The sequence below is a fragment of the Eufriesea mexicana genome, unplaced genomic scaffold (genome assembly GCF_001483705.2).
Source record: "Eufriesea mexicana isolate 0111107269 unplaced genomic scaffold, ASM148370v2 scaffold2646, whole genome shotgun sequence".
Taxonomy (NCBI): Eukaryota; Metazoa; Arthropoda; class Insecta; order Hymenoptera; family Apidae; genus Eufriesea; species Eufriesea mexicana.
The window spans coordinates 790,375-814,038 of NW_016910740.1; the positions used below are offsets into that span (position 1 = coordinate 790,375).

The 23,664-nt window shown below is 26.5% G+C and overlaps 4 protein-coding genes across 4 annotated transcripts; 3 read left to right on the plus strand and 1 right to left on the minus strand.

Annotated features, from left to right (window-relative positions):
- Nucleotides 1–2,990: 2,990 nt before the first annotated feature.
- Nucleotides 2,991–3,654, plus strand: LOC108550343 (uncharacterized; the record flags this gene model as incomplete). Its single annotated transcript, XM_017904067.1, has 2 exons — nt 2,991–3,303; nt 3,371–3,654. Coding segments are annotated over exons 1-2 (597 nt in total), but the record flags the coding sequence as incomplete, so codon positions are not given.
- Nucleotides 3,655–3,751: 97 nt separating this feature from the next.
- mRpS7 (mitochondrial ribosomal protein S7) lies at nt 3,752–4,934 on the minus strand. The gene is made up of 5 exons (XM_017904059.1): nt 4,888–4,934; nt 4,471–4,656; nt 4,173–4,394; nt 3,960–4,107; nt 3,752–3,832 (listed from the first exon to the last, which is right to left on the minus strand). Exons 1-5 carry the CDS (start codon nt 4,932–4,934, stop codon nt 3,752–3,754), a joined length of 684 nt encoding a protein of 227 aa, XP_017759548.1.
- Nucleotides 4,935–5,901: 967 nt separating this feature from the next.
- LOC108550298 (MAP kinase kinase 4) lies at nt 5,902–8,386 on the plus strand. Its single transcript, XM_017904002.1, has 10 exons — nt 5,902–6,010; nt 6,083–6,343; nt 6,524–6,595; nt 6,746–6,860; nt 6,939–7,028; nt 7,094–7,271; nt 7,336–7,455; nt 7,524–7,823; nt 7,909–8,135; nt 8,221–8,386. Exons 2-10 carry the CDS (start codon nt 6,301–6,303, stop codon nt 8,384–8,386), a joined length of 1,311 nt encoding a protein of 436 aa, XP_017759491.1. The 5' UTR covers nt 5,902–6,010; nt 6,083–6,300.
- A 10,605-nt stretch (nt 8,387–18,991) lies between these two features.
- Nucleotides 18,992–21,186, plus strand: LOC108550335 (forkhead box protein J1-B). Its single transcript, XM_017904060.1, has 3 exons — nt 18,992–19,238; nt 20,343–20,521; nt 20,764–21,186. Exons 1-3 carry the CDS (start codon nt 18,992–18,994, stop codon nt 21,184–21,186), a joined length of 849 nt encoding a protein of 282 aa, XP_017759549.1.
- The last annotated feature ends 2,478 nt before the right edge of the window (nt 21,187–23,664 follow it).

A 23,664-nucleotide genomic window follows, 5' to 3' on the forward strand; every position in this document is an offset into this window, starting at 1 on the left:
AATGGTATTAATAAAATATAGTTTTAATATGGTAACTACATTGTTATATTATTAAGGATAGTGATATACTAATCCAACTGAAAATTGTGTACAGAATTAATAAATTTATTATTATTGTTTTGTGGTTTATAATAGATAATGTAAAAAATGTACATAATGTACATAATTACTAACATTAATATATCAATTATATAATAGTATGAATTGACAGAATAAAAGAATTATGTATAAAGAAATTTAGTTTTATTCTATGTATTTATTAATAATTCTAAACTTTAATATAAGCATATTATTTAAAATTATGAAATATGGAATATACATTTTTAAACCTCATATTTTTGTTTATTTTTATAAAAAAGAGATTAATTATTTATTGAGATTAAATAATATTGAGATTAAATAATATTGAAATAATAAAATTCTTTGTGATCTTTGTTATTTATAAAAAGCATAGTATACATTTTTGGATTGTATTGAAGTCAAGAGTTTGGTGCTTTATTTTAAATAGCCAGCAAGTTAAGACATATCTAAATTGGATACTTTTGTATCAATATAATATAGAAAAAGATCATCTTTTGAAGTCAGCTATGTTTTAGAAGAATAATAATTTGTTTCATTATAAATATATTAATATATAAACTAAATAGATTTAATAGCTTCTTGCTTTAATACCTGTCCTTTTTATTGCTCTTTTCACAGATAAATTTTTATAGTATAAAAAATGAATTAATTATGAGTAGCTGCAAATTCTAATGGTGACATAAAATACTTAATTAAAATATGCATTCAGTACTGCTGTATTAGTTTAAATATGAAAAGACTTACTTTTAAATAAGACATAATCAATTTTAAGTGCCAAATTTCAACTTTTCAAACATATAATATTACAATATTAAAAATTATGCGATAATGGGTACTTTATAAATAGAATAGCAATATGCATTCTTTCCAAAAAGTGCCAAGAGGGGATACATTTTAAGATTTCTGACTTGAAAATCCTATCCTTAAATAAGAAATGGCTCCAGAAATGCAATGATAATACTTATATGGTAAAGTGTATTGTTTGTGAGTAGATTTTAGAAACTAATGAAAGTTATATGCAAAAATATTACTGCACAGTTGCATATATAACAAATATAGACAAAAAGAAAAGAATGAATTACAAGTATTTCCAATCATCTCATTCAAGGAGGATGTGAAGATATTGAAAATATATTTTGTATTTGAACTTGTGAAGCATAGTATGGATTTTTATGTATATTGCTATATTGACAAAATAATATATTCAGCAGTACATTAACAAATAATAGAGGAAATGGCTTTTAAAGGAATTAAAATATTAATTATTTTGGACAATGTCATTAATACATTAATAGTAACTAGGAGTAAAAAAATTCTAAAAGAAAAACTGACTATTCTTGGTCATAATGGATAAAAGTATACATATGGCAAATAAAAAAATTTGTGCATATGTGTACGATAACAAAAGATACAATAATGTGTATAATAATGAAATATAGATTTTATTTACTTTAGAGTCAAGACTGAAGGAATAGAAAAAGAGAAAAATTCAAAATCACTAAAAATACTCACTTGCATTATGACAATTGACAGATAATTGTTAATTATTGTTTTTGCATGCATATGTTATTCTATGTATTTTATTGCATACCATGTGACTATTTAGTTATTACACAAGATAGAATTATTTTTAAATGAAGTAATACATGCAATTTGTAAAACAAAAATCATTATAGTAATATACAATGAAATGACTAAGAATTACAGATTATACAAAGACTTTTGTTAATGGTTCATCTTATTTAGAATATTAGTAGACTTAAGTATTGAAATCAAATGTACTATAATACAATATTTATTTAATTGTTTGGCTTTGCTTTAGTTATTGGAACAATGTGTGAGAGGGTCTTAATCGAAACCTTGTGTCTTTATATAAAATAAGAACAAATTACCATTAATTAAATTTTGTATTCCAAACTTAAAAGTAATTCGACATTAACATGCTGAATCAATTGTACTGCTAATATTATATTTAAATTGTGAAAATTTGAAACATAATTGAAAACATAAATAGAGATGATGAGATAAAGCGTATTTGAAGAAGAATGATGTAGTATTCTTCATTTTGAAGAATTTGTAGTATTGATGAATTGTGACATGTATATGTATGAAACAATAAAATATTTGTTACATGTAGAAAAATAGAGTAGATAGTTTTATTTGTTAAATGATATATGCATGACATATTAAAAAAAAATTACACTAATAGTGCAATTTGTATTATTTGAATTATTCAAAATGAAATGAAAATAAAAAATTATTGGCGAACACGCATACCTAAATTTCAGACTACAAGTCGTTTATGAATTAATTTAACAAATTTTTGTATAGTATGTGTGTAATTTAAATTGTTTGAAAAATAACAAATTACATATTTTAAAACTTAATTTTTAACTTAAATCAAAACAATCTTGAGTTAACATCACATAATTCATAAAGTAAGATTACTAATTTCTATCTCATGAAACATAACATCTGATCGATATAATTTCGCTAACGCTTTTATTAACTATACTTACTTTTATGAAACATATATCATATATATTGCTTCATCATGAGAATAGTATTTGTTTTGGAAAAATTTAACATGGTTGTAAATGCTAATGTATGGATGCACATAAAATGATAATTTACATTCTCACTAGAGGTGCTGATTTCTGAATTGACAATTTTGTATAACTTGGAGTGACATCTAAGTATGTTCTAATATATATATGCAAGTGCATATTTAAATAAGAGAGAAAGTAATTTCAACATCTTTGAATTTATATTGCAGTAAAGAAAAAATATATATATATATATATATATATATAATACAAAAAATAATATAAAGAATAAAGAATACAATATAGAATAGAAAGTAATAAAGAAAATAATATAATATAAGAAAAATATAAATATAACTCACTATGAATTTACTTATGATACGGTTTTGTAAACAATTAAGATACAGTGTTTATAATAACATCAATGATATAACTAAACGATATAATTGTGTATCAAATATTGAGAAATCTAATAATACATCATCAACAATCAAATCAATAAAATTTCAAGGTTATAAAGTAATCTATTTGTTTCCTTATATTGTACATGCAAGGATTTTTAATAAACTGAAGTGTAGCTACACAATTTTAATAAGTGCAACTATACCAGTATCTATCAGTTTAAAAATTTTAGATTTTATATCATCAGAGCAAAATTTGAATTTCGTATGTGCGGGTAAGTTTACATAAGATTTAATCATCTTGTACTAGAATCTATTACTGAAATTTATTATATATTTTAGGTTTAATACTCACTTCGTCACTACATGTTAGTGCTTATATATGTAATAATGTAGTTGGATCCATATGTTATAAAGACGATGACAAATATTTAGAAGATCAAGAAATTATAATATCATATATCAATTATTGGGGTAAAAGAATAGATTTCAAGACTACTGTTAATAATATTACTCCTTTTTCGGAGAATCCAACCACTTATAATTATTTATACGAATCCTTAAATGCTAAATCATGTAATAAAAACTTGAAATTAAAAATGTATATAAAATATGGACAAATTATAGAAAAACTTATGTTTTACAAAATTTTTGGTGATGTTAATAAATAAAATAAACTATCACTGTTTTAAATAAGTAATTTTATTTTTGATAACCTGTAATTTATATCCATCTATAATGTGCATAGGCTCGATTTGCTTCACATTGCTTATGTAAATCATACATTTTTTTAACAGCTTTACCCTAAAACATAGAATATAAAAATGAATGATAATTTTATGTTTTGTAAGTTTTGTTTATATACACAACAATCTTTTAATATTTTATAACATTTAAACAGAAGTAATAAAATAAGGGAATATGAATATACTTTGTTTTGCGCAGCATTAATGAGTTCCTGTGCCATTACATCGCCAAATTTTTCAGCATTTCCTTTATCTTGTGCAGCTTTAATTAGCCAATTCATAGATAAAAATACAGCTCTGTTTTTATCCACTGGTACAGGAACCTTATATGATGTATAAATATTATTAATTTCAATTACTTATTGAATTATTCATAAAAAAAAAAAAAAAAAAAAAAAAATTTAACTTTCATTATTTTTTGTAAGTGTAAAATAGGTAAACAATTATTTACAGCTTCATGTAATATTTTTTTTGGATCCAATATAATATTTTTTTGGTTATCAAGTGAAGCATTGTAATATTTTTGCAGTTGCATTATTTTAATATTTTCAAAAGTATCTGCTACTAGTTTTTTAGCTATTTGTTTCTTACCTTCCCTCATAATATGATTTGTAAATTTGCTGATGTATAAAACATACATAATCAATAATTTGAAATTAAAGACAAATTTCTTTACTTAAAAATTTAAGTATTTACCAAACTAATGCATCATAAAATTCGGAGCATGTCTCAGAACTACTTGATGGTTTGATTTTTGAACGCAATATATTTTTTCCTTTGTATCTCTCAAAAAATACTTTTTGGTTTTCTTTTCCATAGATTGGTTTTTTATAAGTTGGTGAAAAAACACTATAAAATTGAATCTCATTTACTAAATTGTACCTATAAAAAAAATATTATATACATATTATTGTATATTATCTGTTTGTAATACATATATGAAAAATTTTATTTAGTATATCACAGAATAATAATTTTCATTTACATACTAAGTATATTTAATTATATTCAATCAAAAAAGGTTATGTCATTAACTTTTGTTCATTATAAAATAAAATAGTATAAATTAATACATAATATCTGCTTATATTATTGAACATTTAAAAAAATTACCTTAAATCAGGTAATATTAGTGAATTGAATGTTTTTGCAAACCACATTTTTCTGTTTGTTTTGGTAAGTTCAGCTAATGTTTATGTAGTAACTTACATAGTATAGTAATTTGACAGCAAATTAAATGAGAATACACATGAATGAATTATAGTAATTTAAGAAAATGTCAGTACAGAAATATTTTAATGATTATCCAAATATTAATTTGAAGTCATATATACAAAATTATGCATAAATAATATAATTTAAATAATAATTGTTAATAATTTGATGTAGATAAAATACATATTATAAAAGGCATACAATTAAAGAAAAATGATTTATAAAATTGAGATATTTAAATTGCAAAATTTAAATATTTTTTTACTTAACTAGAAAATTTTTATCGTTTTACAAATATTTTGGTTTTTACAGTTTTCATACATTTTACTGTTCTATAAATTGATTGGTATTAAGTAATATTCAAATCTTTTGTTTTAATTTTATTACATCAAGATGTTTTATCCAATTTAGATATTTTACTTTTTGATAATTAATGAACAAAACTCACAATTAATTATTTAATGTATTAAACTATACTAAATTATTAAATTCATGTCAATATGTTAAATTACATTTATGTACATTTGAAATACATTAGGTATTATATGAAGTTCAGAAAATTAAAGAAAAATATTTAATTGTAAAAGTGTAAAGGTAATTTAAAAATGAATGTAGTGACATATAATCATATAATTGAATCTAGATTCTACTAAAGATAATTTAGAAAATATAATTTCCATTGAAATTAATTTTATTATTTTAACATCTTCAACTGGAGAAATTAGCAAACGATGCTACATGATTTGTAAATATTGTATGTCCATGGAATATGATATTACAAAAGAGTAATTTTCTTGACAAAGTTGCTACTAGCGCCTACAATGATTAAGGTACAGAACTATAACAGTTCGTGAATTTCTTCATAGAGTCTCCAGACTCCCAGAAACATGTATATAAAACGAAAATAAATGAACAACCAGAAGCAATTCAACTCGAGAATTTTTTATTAAAAAAAGTTCTGGTATAGATTAATGTAAACTTAGCATTATCTTTTTTTTTCATCCATATATTATATTGAATGGTATGTATGTCATCGTTGTCAAATAAATAAATAATTGTGATAAGCTTATGGCAAGGTGTATTTTTGTAATAGAAAGAAAGTTAAATTACAATTAAAATCAAGTGCTTCGGAAAAAGAAAAAGTAAGATTTTTCTACATATTGTTCGAAAAGGAACGAAATTGCACAAATGGTGCACTCGCTGCAGAATACGTATGCTAGATTGTTAAAATCTTGCGGAAAGGTCTCCTAAAAGGAGTGCCTTTAATAAAAGATTTGTCTTCTGGTAGTCAGCTATTAAGGATATTAAAAAATGACAGAGAATCGGGGGAATTTTTCAACTCCAACTAATCAAAGTAAGTTATATAGCAATATGACGTTTAATGATAAGTACATGAAGGATTTTATCTTCATAACCTAAACGTTAACTCATCATTGATACAAAATAATCATTTTATTGTATATATACATATGTATATATATTAAATTATCTATTCAATGACATTAGTATATTTAATTGTATCATTAATATGTAGGTTCTAGCAGACCATTTAATTTCCAACATTTGGATTTTGGATCTATTAATGATGTTCAAAATGAAATGTCAGGTACATTATTTATACTTCTATACGAAGGATAATATTGCAATATATTATTGAATATATATATGAATACATATACATATACGTGTGCTTAAATACATTTATATGTATACCTTTCATAATAGTGTAATAATATTTATATTTGTTTTATAATAGAGAAAAGAAGACAATTCAAACTTAATTTTCAAACACAGGGAAGTAATATGTCAGTTAACAATTCAACAAACTCTTCTCTTTCTAATTCAACTGGAACTGCAGCTTGTTTACCAATGTAAGTAATTGAATAAATCATATAAAAATATTCAAATTATATGTTATAAATAATTATTTTTTTGTTTGATAATTATAGATCTTCTCGTCCAAATTTACCTTTATCTTTGCCCAAGCTACCGGTGAGACCATGTACTGCAGTTCCACAAGAATTGCCTGATAAAGCAAGGTACTTGTATTTGTTAAATATGTAAGTAGTTAATTTGATAACATTATGATCCAATTAAATTATAGGGATAAATTACGAATGTGTCAATCAATGCAAAGTACCGGAAAATTACAGCTATCACCAAATGTAGTATATGATTTTACAAGTGAAGATCTTCAAGATTTAGGAGAAATAGGGCGAGGAGGATTTGGTACTGTAAATAAAATGATTCATAGGATAAGTGATACCGTTATGGCTGTGAAGGTAAGTAATTGAATTTTATTATTTAAATAATTTATGAAGTTCACGATCTCATATTTAATTATAGAGAATTCGTTCTACAGTTGATGAAAGAGAGCAAAAACAACTACTAATGGATTTAGAAGTCGTAATGAAATCTAATGAATGTCCGTGCATTGTGCAATTTTATGGAGCTTTATTCAAAGAAGTAAGTTTGCAACAGATCTTTTAATATTAATCTTTTTTAATTAATGATAAGTATTATATTTTGATTAGGGTGACTGTTGGATTTGTATGGAGCTCATGGACACTTCATTAGATATATTTTATAAGTTTATTCATGAGGTATTAAAGGAAAGAATACCAGAACGTATTTTAGGAAAAATTACTGTTGCCACAGTAAAGGCATTGAATTACCTCAAGGAAAAATTAAGAATAATTCATAGAGATGTAAAACCTAGTAATATTCTATTAGATCGACATGGTAATATAAAACTTTGCGATTTTGGTATATCAGGACAATTGGTAGATTCTATTGCACGTACTCGAGATGCTGGATGTAGACCATATATGGCTGTATGTGTATTATTGATATGAATAAAAAATATTTAACAAAATTTGCATGTAATTAGAAACATTGTAATTTATTATAATTTTTCAGCCAGAGAGGATAGATCCTCAACGTGCAAAGGGTTATGACGTTAGAAGTGATGTATGGTCATTAGGAATTACGTTAATGGAAATTGCAACTGGTTATTTTCCATATCCAAAATGGAATTCAGTTTTTGAACAACTTTATCAAGTAGTTCAGGGTGATCCACCACGCTTATCTCCTAATGAAAATGGGAATCATTTTACTATGGATTTTGTGAATTTTGTGAATACATGGTAAATTAATTTAACGTGAATTTACGAATCTATACAGAAATTTAATTTTTTTTATTACTGGTTGCTTACTTTATCACTGTTTCAGTTTAATTAAGGAAGAGACACAACGGCCGAAATACAACAAATTACTAGAACATCCTTTTATTAGAAAAGCAGAGGAAGATACCGTTGATGTTTCAGCTTATATAAGCAGTGTTCTCGATAACATGGTTCTCAGGGGATTGACGCCTTTTACCACTAATCGACATTAAGTCCAAAATATAAGATAATACACATTTGTACCTTAATTTCTATAATTTTTCAAATCTTAAATTTGATTAATTAATGTAAATGAGTAGGTTATTTGCACTTCGATTTAGTGTAGGTAGTAAAATTAATCAACGTCGATCATTGTCGATAATAAATCATTTTGTGTAGAATCATATTATCGTGTCATAAAGTTCTTATATACATAGTGATTAGAAGTGTTCTAATAACAAGTTGACATTTATTAAATAGTGTATAGAAGAAGAATTCTAAATCAGCTTTTTCATTGAAATTATAATATGGTTTCAATGAAACACGTTTATGAAACTGTAAAAATGCTATTTGTTTTATATTTTTATTATCGTAATCATTTGAACGATAATTTGTAATAATAACGACATTAAATCTCTTCAATAGCTGAAAATTTCAATAATATGTAACGACACTGAATGCAATATACTAAAGTATATGCGATGTTTTAAATTTTTGTTACTTCATGATATGATTGATTCAATCCATTCAGAATAAAGAAAGGAGAAGATAAAAGAATATAATTATTCTTGTTGGAATACGTGAAGAAGGAATAAGTTAAAAATTTAGTATTTACATTGTTTCAATGTATCTTTTAATCACGGGGATTATAAGAAAAAAAATTATTTCCATAATGTTGTAATACGAATATAATATTTCTCTTATTTCTTTTATCTGCCAATATACATTTCAATTTATTAAAAATAAGTATGAAAAATAGTTCTATTTTTTTGTTTTAGTGTTTTGAAAGGGATATTATATTAGCATAGATTGAAATAATGTTATAACAAACTTATCTTCTTTTTTATCTTTCTAGTGATAGTGAAAAAAACAGACTTTTTAGTCCAAAAGAATGACGAAGCTAACGTGTTTAACAGAAATTGATTTAATTTCTATGAAATAGTTCCTCTGTTGAATTAAATGTATGTGTGAATGAATAAATAAAACACACATACAGTAAATAATGTATAAAATAAATAGTATAAAGAAATATAATTATGTATTTAATATGCATTACACACGTGCATATGTCATGCATGCATATGCAATAATGTGATTTTCCAAAATTGTTTTACCTCTGTAAATTTCACAAAAAACAGTTTGCAAGAACATGTGTCTCTGAGAAATTTTCAATTTTACAATAGATTAAGATAACAATAGTTTAACCGATAAATATTTTATTTTTTCATATTTGAATAAAATGCTACATGTTGACATAGATGCTAACTATATCGAAAAGGCAATATAAGACAGTCACATTTACTTATTCAAATACGATTTAATGAATGATAAAAAATTCTAATAAATAAGTTGATTCAAATTTTCAATGATTTCTTTCTATTTATACATAATTAATACAAATTTCGTGCATTTAAATAATCTTTAAATTACTTCGTTATAAATAAGAATATAAAAATATAACGGTAATCATTAAGAATACGAGGTGTTATCGAGATATGATCAGAAGATAATATTATAATTCTATAATTTTTTTCATTTAAATTACAAGAAAATAGTAATGATATACAAGTATTTCTAAAGGATGGATATTTATACTTTTTAAATTGAACTGTTCAAGTACTATTATGAAAATTATGTATATATATTTAGTATATGTATTATATCTTTAAAAGTAAATTTTAAGTACAATCAATAACTTTGATGAATGTGTATCTATATATAAATGTAAAGTATTTATGCGCACCTGTATAGTGGTACAATGATACCGTTCACCTGAATAAGAAGATGGCGATAGTATGGTGCCAGTGGTTGCTGGTGGATATACTGTAAATTGTAATAGCACTTTCAAACATAGCATTGGTTTTAATTCGAATGATTTAGTAAATTTTTTGAATCGGTTATAAAATTATAACGAATGTTTATTAAGTAAATATAGTATTAATTAAAACCAATGAATAAAGTTAACGATGTAAATTTTTCTTTAGAACTGAAGTTTAGTATTATTTAAACAAGTGTATAAAATATCATTCAATTAATTTCAAGTAACTTTAATTAACATAAATTGTTGTCAATTAACGTCGTGGATTTTCTCGTTTTTCCTATTATGCTTTTGAATTGAATATACATATAAACGGGACATCCTTTCTAATGAATTGATGTGGAATAATTATTTGGGTAAGTATTAAATTAATTATAATTTACGAATGATCGAATTTCTATAATATTTTAGTACAAAAACATGTTTAATAAAGTAAATGAAAAATTTAAATTCGAATATCGTTAAAAGTAAAACGATACTATTGCAGTTGTGTTTTATTCAATCATTTTAGATTAAAAATTTATTATCCAAATGAAAATTTCTCTAGAGTTCAATTGTAACAATTCATATTTGTAGCTTATAATTAATCATAATATCGATAGTAGCGATAGTATTCGCAACAATTTTTCTCGCTATATTAAATATTTTTCGCAATTTAATAATTTTTCGGAGTTTTGGAAAAAATTCATATTTGTTTTACTATTAAAACATTCGCTGAGTCGTTGATATAACTATTACCTTTACTATCGTTGCTATTGCTGTTGTGGTAGTTGGAATCAATTCCCTTGAATATTTTATAAAAGCACCATCATTCTCTTGGAATCTATACTCACATTCGCGTCTATATTTATAACTTCGCCAGGTAGTATCTGCTTTTTTAAGTTAACCATTGAAATACGTCCACATCATCTTTCATGTGGTGACCTATAAACATTTCCTAAGGGGATATGTTAAAATCTATCGATCTTGAGTCGATCTACACTTTTTTAGCAAATACTATTTTCCTAAGTAATTTCCTTTATTTCACTCATTTAATAGGTTCTTGATAGTATTACATGTCCTCTTCAAACTTTAAATATTTTCTCGTTTTATTTGATTTATTTCAATCGATATATTAATATTTCTGTTCTTTTCTCCAACAATTTCATTTTAATTATTCCAATCATTTCCTTTTTTTATTTATATTATTATAAATTCTGTATATGTACTTTATGTACGTATGTATCACAGCCACAACAATAATAATATAATACTATCGTATTATGTGTTTACATAATAAAATAATTTAAGAACTATTCTTGCAATACTTATTTTATATTATGTACTATGATTTATGTGTTAATTCTTTATTCGGAAGAAACAAAGAAATATGGCAGGCTATTAATTCGTATTTTCTAATGATATATTCATTTCCGAAATATTCCATGTTTATTTATAATTTTAATAACCTTGATATTTATAATCGTAAAAAATAAATTTAAAAAAAATCACGAACTATATAAATTATTTGCAGAATTGCAAATGAAATTTAATTACAATTTACATTAATTTTTTTGCATTTTTTATTCAGTCTTTTTTTCTTTTTCCTTTGTACATGTCTTTTTTTTTATCTATGTATTATATTTCTTTAAATTCGTTTAAATTCGTTTGTTGGTTCGGTGCATTAAAGTAATAATAGTATTTAATAAAAAATTACTGCGTAATAATAAAAGGAAATTCTATTCTCAAGGTTAGAAATATTAATAATTGTAGAAACGATATTGTATACCTGTATACCTACTATTAGTCACTTAGTAATGTGTTATACTTGGCGTAGTCTATAAAACTATTTATTTATTTATTTATTTGAGAGGACAATATATGTTTTGAAAATTGAATTATGTTAAAAGACATAATCATGGAATAAATATATGTAAATTAATCATTATTTTCATCGATATCAACTAAACTCTATTTTTCTCCTTTTATATCTTTTCATTTAATCATAAAGTACATGGTTATTTGATTCTATTCTATAACTTTATAACAAACAATTTACGAAGTATGGTTAAAAATATCCCTGGTACGTCTTTAACAACTTCGCAAATTAATTTTTCATTAAATTCTAATAATGTTTCACTTCTGTTTATATTATTAACTTTTCTATATATTAAACCAAATATATTTATATATGCATTTATATATGCATATTAAACATAAACTACATTAGAAAGATAAAGATAGAAGTCTTGCAATTTTCATTTCTAAAGCAAAGTGGATTAGCTATTACAGCAGTTCTTTCCACGAAACTGCATATATACTTGCTATTTACTTCAGAATTAATTTAATTTAAAGAAAGCTAATTAGTTTATTTATTTATATAATAAATGTTTCGTTTACTGAAAATAAGTATTTTTCTTATACATATTTAACTGTACGTCATTTCCACATACGTACATTTAACTATCGTATAGCTTGATAATTACCTTACAATACAAATTTCCATAAACATATTAAATACACCTTTTACACGCGTGTGTAATATATCCTCCTGTGAAAATTTAAATAAAAGGCAAAAAGGAGATAAATAACGAAAAGAAAATAAAAAAATAAAAATAAAAATAAAAATGACAAAGAGTCATGAAAGCATTTTAACAATTAATAATGATAGATGGTGGTAAAACGGAAAGTGGTCATGAGTCACAACCTGACGGGGCACGGGGAGGGTAGCAGGTGCTACTACTACTGTCGGTGCTGGTACTGTTGGTGCTGCTGGTGTTACCATTATTGCAGGGGTGGCCAGCTGGATAGGCCAGCAGGGGAACGGATGTTCCCAAGAGATTATTGATCGTGCATGTAGATACTTACACTTGCACTACGTAGACAGCACGGAATTTTGTTGGAACGTATCGAACCTGCATTTCTTATTTTCATATTCCATTTAAAAATACAAAATCGAATGTACACGTACTATCGATAATAGGTACTCAACTTTAGCATACTGGTACAGACTGTACCGATTATTTATACAATTTTCCATAATCCTTTAACTGCTAGCTAAAAATGATATAATACACGTATATATGCAATAGACTAAGTGATTAATACAGGCATTGTAGTAACTTATTACTCACTTGGTCTATAATCCATACATTATCCAAATTTAAGATTTACTGATCGTTGGTACCAAATCGCGTTACGAGAAATCCTAACCTATACGTCGACGTTTAATCAACGGATACTACAAATTTAATTAGGAGATGCAGGAAATTTAAATTTATTAGATGACTCTAAATTCGTGTACCGTCCGAACTGACATTGAACGTGATCGCTGAATGTACAATTCATTTCGCAGTATAGAAATCATGTTTCACGATTCTGTGAATAGAGGGCCGGTCAACCGTTGGATAACGCCCACACGTTGGTCCTGCGTGTAGGGTAAAATTGCGTTCGTATCCAGCGCAAATTTGCCAGGAAAATTTTATCCTAACGATCCTAACGGACATCGACCAATAATAAGCAGGCCTGTGAAATTTAACACGCCATTCTCAACGTCGTCGAATAGCCGCGGTTCTTTCCCCTCTCTTTCATGCTGGGATATCGTAAGTGACGGTCACTGCCTTTCTGATTCGATCAATGAAAGTACCTGTACGAGAACGTTCAGACTATGCGACCACCCCTACTGACAATCAACCATACGAACACTTGATTTTCATTTACTTTCTGAACACTGTTACTTCGTTTGTAATTATCGATATTACATACCGTAGCCTTGATGTATGCATTTTTTTTTCCTCTTTAATTCAACCAAATATCGACTTATGCTGGCAACAGGAAAGGAACCGTGTATTTTTAATCAATGTTCCTTGAAAGATATTATAACCAATCGGCTGCAGTCTACACTTTCGTTATTGATTTTCATATTGCGACTCTTCGATAAAATAAGCTTTTTCAGTCGGATTCATACTACGTAATGAAACTTGCTATATAATAAATTTCTTTTGCAACTTGTTAGGAGGTATACCTTTGGAAATTGTGTAACGAGTTCGTAACAAGCTTGTATAGCATTTAGCGCCGTGGTATTCATGATGGCGTCTAACGTCGAAGTTGCATGAGTAACTATTTCACAAGCATTCGTTCTATTAGAATGATTATCGAAAAAAAGCAAGAGAATGTAAGAAAGATAATTAATCGAATAGTGAAAAATGCTTCCTGGTCAATGTTTTTAGTCGTGTTATAGTGTTTGGATTGATAGATATTTTTTAATATTCTTTAACCCCTTATACTGCGATTTAATCATGAACAATTGTAGATTGGCAGAGCGTTTAATTTTAATTAGGCCTTATATATTTATCTCGCTCGCGATAAAATTGTGAATGTTTTTAGGATTTATACAAAATATATTCGTGCAGCTTGTTCCCGTGTGATAGATACTCGATGGATAACATATATAATTTTCTTGGACAATACGTCTTGTAACATTGTGTAGCCTCGGTATAAGAACTATGTGTTTGATTACTTTGTTTATTATTTTTTGGAGTAAAATGATGCTATACGAGTTTATGATATTAAGTTTTTTAATTCTCTTTACGTTATTTTAAATTTAATTTATTTTTAACGATATTTAATGAACTTATAAAAGATACACGTGTTATTTTAGATATTACTACCTGTATAAATTTTATCGTAGTATTGCGAATATTTCATATTCGCTATATTTGAAGTATAGGTAATATTTAAATTCACACATACGAAATATAAAAAAAATTTATTTTTACATAAAACGAATATACATTATTTTTTACGTAAAAATATGGAAATTGTGAATAGTACAATGATCAAATACTAATAATTGAAGTAACACATTGCATTGCTAATTTAATATAATTTGGAACGAAAGAAACGTATTCTTCCAGGTTAAATTTTAATATAATGTTCGCAAGCATAATTTATTGTTACCAGTATATACTTAAAAAATCATTTTAACGTGTAATTTTATATTAGAAACCGAATAGACTATCATCATTTTGACCAAATTTCGTATTTTTAAATCGACAATAATAAATTTGTAATAATATACATATACATATGTGCATTTTTTATCATAAAGTGTCGATACAAATAATATTATTCAGTCTGTCTCGATCTTCGCGTGATATTAAATAGATATGACATACGATTTTATTTTGCAAAATTAGCTCTCCGTTTCGACAAAGGAGATTTTTGACGTTATTATTACAACAAAGGAATAGGTGAAAGACTGAGTCCGCAGTTGCGATAAACAAATGATTACTAAATTTTTGTTTTTTAATAATTCGGTATAAGTACTATAAAGATGAAGCGTGTTTCAAGTTTACTTTGAAAATTGTCGATATTTAGACAAAACTTAACTTGAGATTAATTGATTTCTATAATACTTTCAATAGAGCAGTGTAGTTATTTAAAATAACAAATGTAAAATAAGTATACATATACTATGCATACACCAAAAATTTGTCATACAATTTAATAAATGTACATATACAATAAATAATATACAATAAATATAAATAAAATAGGCATAAATATTTAATCTAACAGATTACAAAGTATTCTACATACCAATCTACAATGTACAAAGATATATAAAAAAATGTTCAAACTAGACGTAAGAAAAGGAAGTTTATTCCTTTTATATAAAATTATACACGAGCAGTTACATTACTACTTACATAGTTCAATAAAGACTATTTCTTATGAAATAGATGTTTTTCGTATAATTAAAATATCTTTTTAATAAAAAGATTAACGGACATATTTATTACTAGCTGAATCGTTTATATAAATAGATTAACGCTATCGATATTATTGTATGAATATATAGCCTTTACTTGCTAACTACAAATCATTAATATTAACTGTTCTGAATAATTTTCCAATTAATAACAACAAATTTTGCACCAGCATATTATTTTTAATAAAAAAAACCTAATTTCGAAATTAATTAATTGTAATACAAACCTTAATTAAAATTTATGGTTTTGCAAATTATTTACGTTTTTATTTTTCACAAAATCAATTTCTGATATTCTTTTGCATTACATTTTACACAACGATAGCACTAAATTACTAAGTATTAAAAAAAAAATTATACAATAGATTTTTTATTCAATTATATGACTTAATTGAATTTAAAAATTTCTTGGGTACTCAAAGTAAATAAGTTTAAAAATTGACTTGATGCTTTTAATGTAATATTGTCTAATATATAATAACTTAATGTATAATTTTTCTTATATTTTGATATATAAAACTAAAAGATAGGTACTTTTCTAAAAATTATCGCGTTGAACACATATATTAATTTCAGATTATATCGTTTTTTAATTTACATAACATTTTATCCAATTTTTATAATAACATAGTAATGCGATAATTCTTCGTCGTTCAAATATAGTTACAGAAAATAGAACTAAAGAAAACAGAAGAAAGAAGCAAATTTCTTTATGAATATTTAATATACAAATTTTTATGCAAAAAGTATTTAATATATAGACATAGTATTATTTACAAATTTTTGTATTTTACATTTATATTAATATTATAATGTCATTTTATTGAGTTTATTTTGTTATTATAATTTTTAGCATATTTCATTAGAATTTCAATATTTTCTTAATGACAGATATACGTTCAAAAATTTTCTTGTTCATTCTAATTAAATTATTATTATTGATACAGTGATATTTCGAATGGGGTTTCATATCATTAAAAATTAAAATAATTTATTTGAAACATAATTGGCTATTATATTTCGATTGCTTTAAATTCAGTATTAATTGAATTTGTCTTTTTCGTACAATATTATAACATTATTCACCTCTTTAACAATTTGCTAGTTGGGTATCATATTATTGTAGATAATTACGAAACTCTGATATTCCACATTAAATTAAAGTTGTAATTAAGAAAAATATATCATTAAATAATAAAGAATTGAATAAATGATCAATAATGGTGATCATTTGATATGATTAAACAAAAACTGCACAGTGTTTTTAAAAAGATTAATCTGAAATCAAAGAAATAAGTTCTTTTAAGACTTTTATGGCAATATTTTTCTTAAACGTTTTTAATACAATCAAACGTTTTTCTTTCAACAATAATTTACCTTGAAATTCTACATTGTAAAGTTTACAAATATATCTGTACTTCACGTACATGTAACAATTCATTCGCAAGACAATTAATTCAATTCCTACTTGTTCGATAATTTTTATTTACAAGATATGCTTTTTATCCCAATTTTTAACCCAAAGAGGAATAGAAAAATATGAGAAACGCGAAGAAAGATCACTGCAATTTTGAATTTGCAATAAATATAATTTTTACAGAAATATATCGTTAGCATGATTTTCTGGAGGATTACGTCTACGACGTATAATACGTGTAATATGAGAATAGCATTCTGTCCGTGTTCGTGTGCTCGCATATGTAAAAATTGTTTTAAATTTCTGCAGAAAATCGTACCCAGACGATATTAGCAAATTTCTAAAAAACGAATCCGTAACAAATCAGGAGGAAATCTTCATTCAAGACCAACTCTTACCTATTTGCTTCAATCGGTCTGATTTCCTCGTGGAAAATCTTTCCCTTACTTGCTTCTGTCGTGGAAACGTTACACGTATCGAGAGGCAGAGAAAAAAAGACGGAAAGAAAATTTCGAGGGTAAGTATTATGAATAAAAAATGCGAGGGCGAGTTTCTCCCCCGTTGGCTGTCCGAGAAATTAAGAGAAGGGAGAAGGTTTGCACGCAGGTTTGAACAGCACGTACATATGGTCCACCTGCAAAAGGGAGCCAACACCTGTCACGCACACCAACCACGGCCGGTGGTTTACGGCAAGCAAGTAGATTCAAAGTGGGGGATTATCAGGGCTTTCGTTACCCCTTGGCACTAGTTTCATTCGAACGATCATGCGGTTTACATGTTTTATCCCACACAGTCGCCGAGAATGTACTTATGCGATCTAACGAATCGTAATGTACGTTTTCGAGTTTTCCTAACACGTTGGATTAAGTTGCCGTGAATGTTTTACCGAAAGTGAAGAATCTTTTTATTTATCGGCCCCGGAAATGTTCACAGGTGTGTCGTGCTTGAACTTTCCAATAAGAATTCACTCTTACGTTGCATTCCGTTAGAATTTCGTATTGATTTGCCGTATTTCTTCTTTTTTTCTTTTCTTCACTACTACCTACCCTCGGCGAGTTTGGGTGCAATAGCTCCCTTCGCAGAAATCTTCCACTTCCGTTTCGCCCTTTCGAAACGAGGCGTCGATATTTCAATCGAGACGTAGAATTTGGAATTCTATATTCCTTATTTTATCGTTTCATTATTTAGAAAATAATTAGAAATCGTTAGTAATTGCATGTACATTTGTCTTCTTAAATATATATTAGATAAGTGTTCTTTGAATATGAATTTCTTTTAATTTGGCATATTTCGCGGTAACTGCGTTATATGCGACGAAATTCTAGGCCAATGTTACATATTGCGTTTCGTATCTTTCTAATGATTATATCGGAATTAAATTTTCATTTCGGCTCTCGACTTAGAATATTCTGCTTAACTAACATAAACAACGTTAAAAAACGATATATACGTATAGAATGATGTATGGAATTTAGTAGAACCGTTGTGAGAATGTTCGTGATTATAAATGATCATATGTCGGCTTTAAAAATAGTGTTACGAATTATTCGAAATTGGTATTGTAAATAATTCGAGATTTTGGTGTTTTTACTCAGGTTCTTAACACGCGTTCGATACCTATGCGATGAAAAATGGTGAAAATGAAGGCAGAATCGATCGACAGTGAAAAAGCAACGAGACGTGGTTCGTCAGCTATGAGGGAAAATATGCATAATGACGATTATGGTGTTGAAGCAGAATTGACGAGCCTTTCATGGCTGCAGTCGTTGGACATTACGAGTGCTTCTAGTTTGCCAACACCACCCTGTTCTCCATCACCACCGCCTGTAACGCGACAACCAAGGAAGAAGCTTTCACCCCTGATTAAGGCCGAATTAGGTGAACGAAATTGATTTCATTCAAATTGCTTTGCAATTTCTATTATTCGTACTATCCTCTACATATTAAAAACTAGAAACTTCTCCTTTTTCATTATCGCGGTATCGATTGGTTGAATTTTACTCTATAGTTGATTCTACATGGGGTACCGTAATTGTTAAAAATTGACGTGCATTGTAATCGATAAAATTAATAAATAGAAATATAAAGTGAAAATGAAATATTGGAATATTGAAAAATGATTGTTTTTATATTGACATGATTATTATAATGTGAAGACATGTGTACAGTACTTTTTAAATTGTCCGAAGCTTCATTTGAGAAATTTAAATTTATATGGGGTACCGTAGTCATCAGAAATTTATATACGTTATAAGTAATTCGGTTAATAATTAGAAATATAAAGCGATAATATCGAAACTTTATTATCAAAAATGATGCGGTTAAATACGTTTATATTCAACTTAAAATTGATCATTTCTTTTCTGAAATTCGGTGATTTCATTTCGCAAAAAATGATTACAAGATTGCATGTATAATTAACGCTCACCAGTTTAAGATAATTACAACGATTAAAATTCCACACAAGTGTAATATAATGAACAACCATATTGACGAACATGTTAGTGTCAAAAGGTGTATCCTAATTTTATAGTAAAGAGATTTTTATGATTCATTGAACTATTGAATAATAGTACTGTTATGAAATATGCCCGTATACTAAGTTATTATGTCATATTACGTAGAACATTTTGTTTCTCACTCTAGCTTTTAATTATTTATATCGGTTATATGCTATTCAAGGTATAGCATAGAAATAGCATATTTTCATTTTCACGTTTAAATTATTTAGAATACTATCGTTATTCTTCGACGTAGACAATTTACGAATCTATTTAAAGATTTGGTAGAATTTACGTATATGGTAATGAATATGTAAAGAATATGACATAGTATCGTTAACAAAAATGTATTCATCGAAGCAAAAACTTCTACTTGCATCGGAAATACGAGTAAAAAATTGGAATCTGAAAGTATTAGACTTTACAAGAGAAAAAAAAAGAATGAAAAAATATTAATTTTGAATTAATTTTCTGCGTTCAGATCTAGCTGCAAATGCAGAGAAGTATCGGACTGATCCCGACGCCAAACCGCCATTTTCATACGCCACGATCATTTGCCTGGCGATGCGTGCGAATAACAACAAGGTGTCTCTCTCCAACATATACGCGTGGATTCGAGAAAATTTCTTATTTTATAAATACGCCGATCCAGCTTGGCAGGTACCAGATTTCGTATACAACAATCGTCGCAATTTGCCGATCGATTGTCGTTAAAATTAAGATTTAATTTTGAAATTATTCCAACAGAAACATAAATTCTCTTCGTCAAACAGATCTCGAGAAATATTTCATATTTATCGTAATTACAAATTAGAATTTCGATATTAGCATAAATTTCTCTGATATAAATAAGAATCATCTATGTCGTTCCTCTTCTTCTTTTTCTTTTTCGTTTTAAACAGAATTCGATTCGACACAATTTGTCGCTGAACAAATGTTTCGTAAAATTACCACGTTCGAAGGATGAGCCTGGCAAAGGTGGTTTCTGGAAGTTAGACCTCGAAAGGATGGAAGAGGGCAAAAAATCAAAGCGACGCGCGACCATGTCCCAACGGATTCGCGGATCAAAGAAGGTAACATCTGGGAAGACGATGGTAACGAACAATGTACAAAGCAATGGTGCCCCATCGATCAATTGTCCGTCCACGTTGTACGAGACTCCTCCGAGTAGCGTATCTCCCCCGATTCCAGACTGTCTTTCGGAAATTCCTGACTCTACTCAAGTTAGCCTAAGCGAGGATGACCTTACTGGTTTGCTAATCGCTACTGCGGGCTGGGATGAAAATCAGCTAGATCTCTTGGATTCCCTGCTCGACACTCTTTAAAAGATTCACCGGTTCTGCCTTTTGTATTTACACAAACTCAAAGAGACATTTGTATTTAACTTCCTTAATTTTTCGTTATTCTAACAATTTGTACGTCTCCAGCCTTTTTCACAAGTACCCAACGAATTTCAGCAAGAGGCTGCAATTTGAATTTTGTTCTTACGTGATCGTGTAATCCAGATGTTACATGATTGAGATAATTATGATTAGTAGATGGTTTTAAATATAAACGAATGCTGTTTTATTTGGGAAAGAAGAGAACAGCTGGTCGATCGTACTACATATTAACCCCTTGCACTACGATTTAATTATGAAGAACTATACATTGTAAAAGTATTTTATTTTAATTAGCCACTATATTAGTCGCGATAAAATTATAACAATTTTTTGAATTTATGCAAATTTTGCACGTGTTAAAATGCGTCAGATATAATTTTATTCTAATGACAATGTATAATGATTCATCTTTATGGGGTTTAGCGTGGAAAATTCACGACGAGTTAGACTCGTTATTGTAGCACAAGGGGTTAAGTTTAAGTTCATTGAGAAATGATTTTCTGGGAGAAGAGAAAAATTTGTGAAGAATAATTTTTTACTACGAGAGAATATTAATTGAAATGTACATATATTTCAGTTATTTTAAATTGATTAAAAAATAATATTTATTTATTCAACCATAATTATCACTGTTGAGATATTTGTTGATACGAAGACATGATTTGTGCTTATTACTTGACTGAATATATAGGCAGGAATTCTACGATAAATTAATAGTTAATGATACTGTGTACGAAAAATAATTATAATACTCGTAACAGTAATTTGCAGTGTGCCTTCGAATAAAGAATAAATATTTATAATATCCTACATTTGCCAAGTCGATTAATTCGTGTAGAGTATGTTTCGTATTTCTGCTTTAAAATAACAGGATACAAAGTGCCTTATAACTATTATCCGCAAAGAAAAACTTATCAATTTTCTTTGATTAAACCTTGATTATTCACCGGTCACGATTCGTTTACAAATGTTTTAGAATAATAAAATAAACAAGTAATATACGAAATAATTAAATGAGAGAATAGTTGTAAAATAGTAAAGCAAGAGAAATCGTGTAATAACGAACAGATTGAAAAATAACGAGAAATTATAATGCAATTTCTAATATTTCGTTTAATGTGAAATTTGATTATTTTATCGATAAAGTTAACGAATCAGATTTATTGACAAATAATGAAACACGAATCGAAATGCATATGCAGTTCAAGTAACGATTAATCGATTATCATTACTTCGTATATTTCTGTAATCTAAATCAGAAATGAATTTCCGTCCAAATAATGTTTGCAATATTTTATAAAATAAAATACCTATTTTTATGCACACTGAATATTCTCCTACTTTTCATACTTTCATTGACGTTTCTTTTTTTGTCCTTTAATTAATTAGGAAACAGAGAAAAAAAATGTATTATTAATAAGTATATTATTTATAGCGACTATAAAGGTATGCACGTGATTTTAATAACTATGCACTAAGCGATCGTAACTTTTAAGAATCACTTTGTATGAATTGTAAGTGAAATGTAGGAATACACCATAAAATAGTAAATACTTTGCATATGGATGTTTTACCAAAACGATAATGATTATTAACTAAATACAAAAAAGTGAAACTTCCATTGTAGTTTATATTGTGGATTTTAATATATTTTAATAATATAATTTGTAAATAAATTCTTCTGCTCTTTTATGTTCGCATCGAAGTTGTAGTATCTACACTTTCTATACTTACTTTCAGGACATGTGTAAATTTACTTTTGTCGTATCACCTTATTTCCTCGTAAATTCGTATAATTGAATTTTAATTAAATTTTAAGTTTTATAGATTGTGTTATGTAAACTACGGTATGTTGCATCAAATAAAAGTATTTCTATGAGATATATATTATTTGTTTACAAGATTCATGTAATAATATTTTACTCTCATTTTATTCTTTGTATATTGAGATAAATAACGGTATAAACGGAAAATGATAATATAAATAACAAATAATAAATTATGTAATAACTGGGTACATATATACATTTTGATGTAGTAGTTCTAACTTGTATTTTTAACAAATTCATTCTATTACTTTATTTTGTTTTATTCTGTTTATTAATTATTTTTAATTTATGTATATATAAAATATATAAAATAAAATTTATTATTATTTAATTACTATTCAATATTAATTTTATTATTATTATTAATATCTTGTATTATTAATAACAGTATATATATATATATATCATAAGCTATTATAATTATGAAACAAATTGAAGTATCTTAATCTTTTAAAAAATCGTGGTATAATACAAATACAAGAATTAAAAATTGTTATTCCAATTTGAAAAATATATAAGAAATAAAAATAATTTGGAAATTGATATTAACATTTAAAATAAAACATTCAATTAAAAATTAATTATATACATA